This window comes from Nansenia antarctica (genome assembly GCF_963989245.1).
Source record: "Nansenia antarctica genome assembly, chromosome: 13".
Lineage (NCBI taxonomy): Eukaryota > Metazoa > Chordata > Actinopteri > Argentiniformes > Microstomatidae > Nansenia > Nansenia antarctica.
In genome coordinates this window covers 17,008,959-17,018,958 of record NC_137683.1, presented here as the reverse complement: position 1 = coordinate 17,018,958, position 10,000 = coordinate 17,008,959, and the positions used below count along the sequence as shown (strand labels likewise).

General features: G+C 44.1%; 1 protein-coding gene across 1 annotated transcript in view; it reads right to left on the bottom strand.

Annotated features, from left to right (window-relative positions):
* nrxn2b (neurexin 2b) overlaps positions 1 to 10,000 on the bottom strand; it is a gene marked incomplete at both ends in the record, with an annotated part of 540,835 nt that overhangs the window by 24,926 nt on the left and 505,909 nt on the right. Inside the window, 1 exon segment of the mRNA XM_080544021.1 lies at positions 7,341 to 7,430. Coding sequence (XP_080400147.1) covers positions 7,341 to 7,430 — 90 coding nt within the window.

Below are 10,000 nucleotides of genomic sequence, written 5' to 3'. Positions count from 1 at the left end.
ATACAAGGCTATGAATGACATATACAAGGCTATGAATGACATATACAGGGTTATGAGTGACATATACAAGGCTATGAATGACATATACAGGGTTATGAGTGACATATACAGGGTTAAGAGTGACATATACAGGGTTAAGAGTGACATATACAGGGTTAAGAGTGACATATACAGGGTTATGAATGACATATACAGGGTTATGAATAACAGATACAAGGTTATGAACGGCATATACAAGTTTGGGGGGTGATGTGCAGATCGAGGAAATATGCAAGAACACAGAAAGTGGAAGAGAGCTAAACAGGAGAATTTGCAGGACAAATTCGGGGGGGACGGGGACGAGAACAGCAAGTTGTTATGTAAATCCACGCGAAGAGTCAGTCTGCATTGGAGTTGTGTGACACTGTGGTCTCTCAATGCCTTCCTCTAAGCTTCCTCACACAGGGCACGTGTCATCAGTATCTGTCATCAGTGGCATGGCTAGGAATATCTTAGTCCCAGTCGTTTGGTCTCAGAGAGAGAGAGAGGGGGGGGGGGGATCAAGGAAGCGATGAATGGTTCCTGCTCCTTAAACGTGGCATCTGGGTAAAAAAGAGGGGCGGGTGTGGAGCAGCTCAAAGCATTATGGGGTCGCAATCACATTCGTCGATTCACACCGGGGAGGCTTAGCAGAGGCTGATAACCTAGCGGGCGGGGGAGAAGGCTAGAAGACGAGAAGGGCTGTTGGCTTCGATTTCCTCACTGAGGGAATATGTTAACGATCCCGCTGCTCCATCCCGGGTGAGGGGGGGGCTTGCGTTGCAGGGGAATAGGGGTGATTTTTCAATCGCTAATGTTCACTGGAATGCCATGGGCTCCCTCTCTGGCAGATAATCAATATCTCGGGGGGGGGGGGGGGGGGGCGGGCGAGATGAGGCCTGCACATCTCACAAGGCTGTCATTTTCCTCCCCAGACATCCGTAAGAGAGATTTTGCAGAGGGAATGTTTCGACGGGGGTTCAATTGTAAAAAAAAGGTTGTAAAACTCTAATTGTTAGCATTGAAATGAGAATCAGTGTCATTTTTCGGACTCGTTTGTCCCCCTCGGGGGCTTGTTACACAATCGTCGGGGTTACTCGTGTGTGTTTTTATTTATGTGTGTGTGTGTGTTTTTCGATGACGTACGGAAGTGACTCATTGAAGTCACCTCTACCACAATCATTACCCGTTATACATCGGTTATAATACGTGTCTTTTTGTTTGAAAGAGACAGCGCCGTAGTACACAGCAGTACTGTACGCAGTATATGGAAGAGAGATGCTGGAGAGAAAGAAGAGGGAGGGGTTTTTCAGTGAGAACTGGGACATGATAGATGACAGGAGAGAGGGAGGAGAGAGGAGAGATGGAGGATAACCATTGAGGAGGAGCAATAAAGGAGGAGAGCAGTATGAGGCTAGCAGGTCACATCGTCAAGGGATGGAGGGAGGGAAAGACAGAGTTGATAAGGGAGAGGGGAAGAAAAGAGGCTCTGAAAAGGGGAGGAGTGGTAGATGGAGAGAAAAGTTGAGAGAGAGAGAGAGAGAGAAGGAGAGAGAGAGAAAGCGAGTAGGATGAGAGAACTCAAAAGCCCTTTCCACACATAGTTCCATACAGTATGTAGGAGTAATAGAACTTCAGTGAATCATATCACTTAGGCCTCGTTCCCCCTTTCGTGTATAGGATGCCAATCATAATGGCTAACCTAGCAGCAATCACAGGGGCGGGACCAGAAACCACAAGACTCCATTTTGTTCCTCGTATCACTGCTTCATTTGCCAGTAACCAAAAGAGAATCGCTCAGAGGGGCGTAGGGGGAGTATATACAGTACAGACGTCCATCCGCTTGGTGACGGTTACAGACAGAAGGACATGGCTGAGCAGAGGTTGGTAATTAGCGGCTGAGCCGGTGGAGCCCACGAGTGGGCCGGGCTTGGGCCACGCTCCACTGGCTAATGCACAGACTGTCTGTCTGAAGCTGGTAATGAGAGCCTCCAACCTCCAGAGCGTACAGCTTAGCCCCCCCCCCCCCGCCCCCCTCCAAGTGGCTAACTCTGGGGTAGGTAGCTGTGAGGGAGGGAGGGAAGGAGGGATAGCCTCGATGTTCTGGATCAAATGGTGCTTCAGAGAAAGGGATCAGAAAAGAAGTGTGACTGGAGGGGCCCCCTCACTCTCCGCCATCGTTGTGTTTCCTTGTTCTCAGGCTCCGTCGTCTGGGAGAGGGAGTGACACGTGGTTCCATGAGTGTTGCCGTCTTTAGTGTTTTTGTGGTGATTCGGGAAAGTAGTAGGACGGATGGATAAGCGAGCTCCTTCGATGCGAACGCAGGTTTTGGGCAGGTTTGATTGATAGGAGCTTAGAATGTTGACATCAAGAGCCTTTATGGGGCTCTGTCAGTCTGCAACTCTCCTTCAACTTCCAGAAATTAACCTGGAATCTCAAAACAACAGGGTTTCTCCCTGTTTTCTTCCCCAAAGCCGTAGAGAGAGAGAGAGAGAGAGGCACACTGACAAAGTTGATTACAAAGTGAGTAGAACTTATCTCCTTAGCGCAAGACTCTCTCTGCTAATTAAGCTTTTCCCTTTTTTTTTACCCACAGAAGTAGGCGATTTGGGTAACGCTATGAATTAACTGTGTTTGACAAAGGGAGGCGAGGGGTGAAATGCGACCGTGACGTTTGGAGTGAAGGCGCTGTGTGAGGGAGAGCCGCCCCTAGGGGCCTAGCGGACAGAGATTGGACAGAGAGACCGTCGTGGGGAGATACAGGAAGACTGTAGATAGGGTACAGTACAGTACCCTGGATCTGACTGGATGTGGCTCTCTATGTATTATTAAACAGTACCAGTCAAAAGTTTGGACACACTTCCCCGTTCAATTGAATGGGAAAGTGTGTCCAAACTTTTGACCGGTACTGTATATCTAGAGATCTAGAAAGTGGGAAGAGGCTTAGCTGTTAGCTAAGGACAATCCTTTCCTTTCCCTCCTTCCTTCAATCCGGCTGTGACGGAGCTGTTCCAAGCCATTTCATGGTAGGGGATCCATGAAATAACACAGCCAAGTGCACCATAATTTTCAAGCAGTGAACCGATGTCTTGCAAGCCACCTTTGCCGGTGGATGCTAGCAAGTTCCAAAATGCTGAGAATTTCTCTCATTTTCCAACATAGCAGTAATAACATAGAAAGAGTGAATGACAAAACAAAAGAGAGAGAGAGAGAGAGGGGGAGATAGAGAGAGAGAGAGAGAGAGAGAGAGAGAGAGAGAGAGAGAGAGAGAGAGAGAGACAGACAAACCAGGCGTGGGCGGTGTACAGTGGGGTAGAGAGCCGGCCCCTCTGGTGTGAGTCTGGATGAAAAATTGCTGTAATAAACGGCAGACTCACGCATGGCCTGCCTGGATTCGTGCTGAGCCAGGGAGGGTCGATTTGGGCTCCAGCTCGGTATCAAGTGGGAGGATTCGATAGCTCTCGATTAGGGAAAAGGGAATCTTGAACAAAGCCATTAAACACTGGACATTAAACCTCACTTGCCCGCTCAGAGAGTCCTTCCCTCCCTCCTTCCCTCCACTCCTCATCTCCTCTCCCTCCGTTCCATCCCCAGTCAGGTTGTTCCTCCAGGTCTTTCATGGGTCCACAGAACTCTGCTCCTCCCTAAGCCTGATTGTATGCCACACTGCTCCTAGTTTACAGCATGGTTTATACTCCGCTGTGACTGGGATATATGGGCAAGGGCCAGGAAGTAAATACACCTCGTCGGCTAAAAGCTGAATGTTTTGCCGGTTCGAAAAAGAGATCAAGGGAAATCGATTCTCGCAGGTTATTTGTAAATTTCTATTTTTCCTCCGTGTCCCTAGTGAGATTAGGGGAGCCGTCTCCCGTTCTTGTTGTTTGTAAAGAAAGAGGCTTGCACTGTCATCGCTGGTGCGCGGCGCCAATATTTGGGAGAAAACTGGCAAGGATGGCGAGGGAGAGAGACAGAGACATAAATAGAGAGAGAGAGAGAAGGACAAAGGGAGGGGTGGAAAAAAGGAGAGGGGATTGAGTGGTGTGATGGATATGAGGCCAGGGGGGAAAGGCGAAGAAAGGAGGACACATCTGAGTGGGTTTGGTTTGGATTGAGCTGTTAAAACTTTTGGGACTCTTATTTTTCCCCTCCATTGGGTCCCTATAACTACTGCCATTTTGGATTCAGACGGCAGTCACTGAGGGGGCCAGAGACGTTCACTCTGATCTGCCTCAATGTCTGGAGGAGAGCAGGAACAAGGGTTGCACACAGAGAGGGCATCCTACAGCTCAGCTCTGCTTTGGGGGGGGGGGGGGATATATGGTACCCTTTCTTTCTGACATTAAAATCTGTTGGCAACATCCATCCAAGTGGTAAGATACCTTTTTCGCTGCTTTGTGGAAGTGTTTTCTTTTCTACTTAGATACCGTTAACTATAGCTAGCTATAACATGGTCGTTACATTATCATTCAGAGCAAATATCCATTTGCCTTAGCTGACCACAGGACCACATCATTGGCCATGAAAGGAGGCACACTGGGCTGACGTTTCGCTCAGTTCTGGTCAAGAGATTGAGCAAGAGCATTGAGATCCAATGGAGCATTGTAACAGGGCCACAGTGGTATGTGGGGAACCACATATAAAACCCCCATTCTCTTTCACACATTCATAAACTCACACATCCACCTGGAATACACAACACGATTCATCCTACATAACAAATGACATACAGTATGAATCAACACATTTGTCCACATTCACAAATGACTTGCCCATTACACTGACATTGTGAAACAGTAAACGTTAAAGGGACCTTATTCATGTAACGTTTGCCCAAAGAAGCATTCAAATAATAAACTGGTTCATCTCAACATTTATTATTTTTTGACTCCTTTGGAAGAATTTGGTGTTCAGTTAATTTGTTATTTTTAACCCTCTGAGTTTTGCATTTGGGGAGTGGGGGGGTGGGGGGGGGGAGTGGTGGGGGGGGGGAATAGTCTGGCACCACTTAGTCTCGTATTGAAAAGGGTTAGCACTTAGTTAGCTGTTTAGTTGTTCTGCATTTATCTCGAGTGGTTTCTCTTTTATAACTGGTGAAACCTCTCTCACTTCTCAGATGGGGACGAATGCTTTCTAATCATCACAACATACTGACCTTCTGTTGCTATGAGTGGAGGGGGGGCGGGGGGGTGTAGGGGGGTAACAGCCCTCAACAGTTAGTATGAGTTGAGTTTGCTGGTTTGCTGTTAGGTGGTTAGATTCTGTTTAGTTCATTATGAATCATTCATCTCTGTTTGTTTTCATATCAAAGCAACAAACACGCTTTAACCCTTTGAGTTGAGAAATGTCCTCTGCCTTCTCTCCTTCCCCTTACTCCATCTCTATCATGTTTATAAGATTGTCTGTTATACTGACATTCCATTACCTTATGTCCCATAGGGGATGAAGAGGAGGAAGTACGTCTTTTCTATCAATATCATTATTCTGTTCTGTATTCCACAAAGTAGTTGTTGACTTGAAAAATAGCCCAAAATGCTATTCTATTCTATTCTATTTCAATTCTAAAAAGCACATCAAACTGTATTTGCAGTTGATTATTCATAGTAATTGTCTGCTGATCTGTTTCATCAGCTCTCTTTCATCTCATAATGTATTTCTAATTGTATGCCTTCACTACTCTGTTTATGAGGGAGTTCCTTATGAACAATTAAAGTAATTTAAATCAATTTTAAATAGAGTGAGACAAACACTTTTCAGATTTATTTTGTTATTCTAACATAAACATGAGAACGCTCAATTTATCTCAGTGAGTGTCACATTAATACTCATTATACATTTAGCATTTGGTGACAAATGAGTATCGAATTTCCTTGCATGGGTTATCACTTACGATACAATTTCAAAGACAATAACGGCCAAAGCTAATGCAAGGCTGTAAACTGTCAATTAATGCATTATGTCGCATCTCTTATTAGTCATACAAACTAAATAGAAACTGACAGACTTTGGTGAGGCCTCAGAGTTTTACTCAAATATACCTACCCTAGAATGTCCTCTCTAATCTTTTCGTGTGACTTACTGCCTGTATTCAAGATACCTCAGATGGTAAGAATTTCCCCCAAATCGGAATCTGCATAGACCTACAGTAGACCTACTGTATCTAGAATGCAGCCACTGTGCTGTGTCAGCTGAGCTACGATACAGCGAGGACAAACACACCGTCCTCCTTGTGGAGTGGCAGAGGTCAACATGTGGCCGGAGGGATGGAATGAAAGGGGGGAGGGAGAGGAGTGACAAAGGCCAGACCTCTGGTTCGGTGTCTTTTTTAAGAATCAACCACCTTCAGCAGCACAAACAACACCACACAAGACGACGGCAAAAGAGGTTTTGGGACGTTTGGCACTCAAAGGGTTAAAGAATTGTCACTTTGGTCGGATCTCTCGCCCAAAACAGATGGTCGATCTTATCGCCGGGCAGAATAGCGCAGACACCGTTGAGATATCAACGTGTCACTGCGGCAATGTAAGCAGACACATCAAGAGTCCCTTTAACTTTTAATGACTTTCATGTGGCTACTTTCTCTGAAAATGTCAGACAATTAAATTGTTGTTTTTTTCCTCTAGTTGTCAGTTTTGTGAATACGTAGTTTGAATATAATCATCATAATTAATGAAAATTCACAAAAGCAAACAAAATACACAAGAATAAGAAGCAGAAGGGAACCAATGGATATTGTCTATTTACAGCCTGGCAGGTTACTGGGAGGTTATGTTGGGGTTATTGGGGAGTTAATGCTCTGAAGAGATGCAGTCCCATGCCAAGGGGTCCAAGGTGCTCTGGATGTGTTCCTCTGTGTATTGGCTGTTCTAAGCCTTCAAGTTATGCTCCAAGGAACACGTAAAGTCACAGTCAAAGTCCTCTTAGTTTCACTTCGCAAAACAACCTGCTTAAGATAGTCTTTAGGATTGATTTAGAGATGTTTTAGGATTGATTTATACTCTTTTATGGTGGCCAATTATCAGATACAATGACCAGGGACTAGAATTGCAAATGTGTCGAATACAGCGATACCCTAAAAGCTGATCATGTGGAGTTGATTAAGGTCGAGTTGTTTGACTGTGTTACTAATGCACATTATCATTGAGCAATATATATATAAGTGATGATTATAACTCATTCAGGCTAACCCAAACGTGACTGGAAAGCCAGTCACATGAATGAAAGCCAATCACATCCACCCTTGTGTGGCACTGCAACTCCTCCAGAGCTGTGGTTAACCTGGTTAAGTGGTGAGGTCATTAGTGGTGTTAAGGGGTTTTTATTACCTTTGTCAAGTAGCCACTCGTCAACTACCCGACCAAGTCGGTATGGGATTCTTTGTCTAGCAATAGCCAGGCGTTCATTATCAAAGTTCCCTTTAAAGAATTCGGAAAAGACAGGTTAAAGGTTAGAGAAAGGGCAACAATGGCAAAGAGGTTTAGCAGGTTATGTACTTTAAAATCAGCTTTAGGTGTAAGGAAGACGTCAATCAGCTTTTTTGTGGACTGGTTTGGATGGTTAGACATGTTAACAGCATTCTAGTTACCTTGGGTTTAAATGTTTTTTTTAAATTTTTATAATCAGATAAGTTAAACATATTTATGAATAATTTAGAAATAATGTATTTACATTTGTAGAATTCATAGCTGATATAATATAACTCAGTGGACAGAGAAATGTAATAGCAGAAACAGCATTAGTCAATACTTTATCATCTGATCATTCTGTCGAACCCAAAACAAAACCAGCAGTCACTTTTTCTAATCCTAAGCATACAGTTGACATCGATAAAAACAGAGCACATATATTCATGTATACATCATCAACCATTGTCATTTCAGATTCAAAGACAGATAAGCATAGTTAATACAAGGAAGACATTTTCTGTTTAGATCCTTAAGAGTACCTGATGCTGAGGGGATCCAAATAAATAAATCAAATCAAATCAAATCAAATCAAATCCTTCGCAACAAGCTTGAGATGAGGAAACTACCGGTGCTCACGTCAGACTTATGATATTACCATACGACCAAAGCCCATAATGCATACTAATCCAGACTTCTCCACTTTTCAATTGCAATTCTTGATGGCATCTATGATTCCGTTTTCTTTACACATAACCTGAATCATTTTCTTCTATAATCAGGGACTCCAGCTCAATCAACACACTTCATAATTACAATCACCTCATCAGCCTGTCATACGCACTTCATTGCTCCTCCATTTAAACACTGCAAACTTATTATCCCTCTCCACTTCAATCAACCCCTGGGCCATAACGCAGATCAGGAGAGCTACTACACAGTACCTTCGGAAAGTATTCAGACCCCTTCACGTTTTCCTCATTTAGATTAGATTAGATTAGATCAGATCCAACTTTATTGTCATTGTCGTTACAGACTCAATTCAAAATGGGTTAAATTAAAATTATTTGCCATCGATCCACACACAATACCCCAGAATGACAAGGCGAAAACTTATTTTTTGACATTAAGTACATTTATTAAAATTGAAATACAGAAATACCTCATGTACATAACTATTCAGACCCTTTGCTATGACACTCTTATAATGAACTAAAATGCTAATGTGTTTGTAATGACAACCTGATCCACACAGTGTGTAATTGATTCTCTATAAAAACTAAGATATTAACTCCAAGATATTAAATTACATTAACTATTGTTCTTGCATTAAGATGGACTCACTTGAACTTATTAAGCACTTTGAGCTGCAACGTTTGCAGGAAATGTGCTATACAAATGTATTATTATTATTATTAATATTATTATTACTATTGAGGTATTTGTTGATGACATTTTAGCATTTTAGCTCATTTTAAGGGTTTCATAGCAAAGTGTCTGAATGTACCTGAGGTATTTCTGTATTTTAAGAGAATTATAATAATAATAATAATAATTATTATTAGTATTTTGTCATTCTGGGATATGAAGTCTCATGACTCACCCCCCTACCACTCCACTAAACAGCCAACTGAGCAATCCCTCTAGTGGTCATTTCTGGCCAGTGCAGCATTGCAAAAAAACTAGTCTGGCCAAGTTGGCATCCTCCCTTACTTTAGGTCATCTCTGATATGACCTGATTGGTGAAAGCTATGTTGTGAAATCCAATGTAATCAGGTTAGACCAGTTAGTCCTCAGGAAGGAAGGAAACATTAAAACTTCAGAACCGGGCCTCTCTAGAGTTGATGAGTGGAAGGGAGGGAGGGAAAGGGAGAAGGGAGAAGGGAGGGAAAGGGAGAAGGGAGAAGGGAGGGAAAGGGAGAAGGGAGGGAAAGGGAGAAGGGAGAAGGGAGGGAAAGGGAGAAGGGAGGGAAAGGGAGAAGGGAGGGAGGGAAAGGGAGAAGGGAGGGGTTTCCTCCAAAATAGCAGTAGGCGGAATACTCTGGAATACTCTGGCTCCCAACTCTGTAATTTCATTACAATCAGGAGATTAAAAGTCATGCGTGTGAATCTGGAGATGACATCCATTATCACGTCGGATAATTATTCCTTCCCTCCGGCCTCTCCGGGCCGCTAGAGGAGAGGATTTAGGCTTGACACCGTATCCTAATTGCCCTACGGCGTGCGCGAGCGTCGAGGTGAAAAAAACCGGATCCCTCCCACTACAATCAGTTTGGGTGTGTTAATCAGCCGCGTCAGTCAGAAGGCTCTGCATGCGTCTCTGGGCTGTCAAGTGCGTCAACTCAACAGACCCTCTGTCTCTATTTCAGACGGTCGGAACCATGTAGTTCCATCCGTTGTGGTTTGTTTTGGGGTTGTCTTGCGGTGCCATCACCCCCCCCCCCCATCCCTCCCCTCCCCGAGAGCCAGCACGTGTGACTTAACATGAACGGAAAGCACACAAGGGCGGCATAACGCGCATCAACAGTAGTGTGTGTGTGTGTGTGTGTGTGTGTGTGACTGTGTGTGTGTGTGTGTGTGTG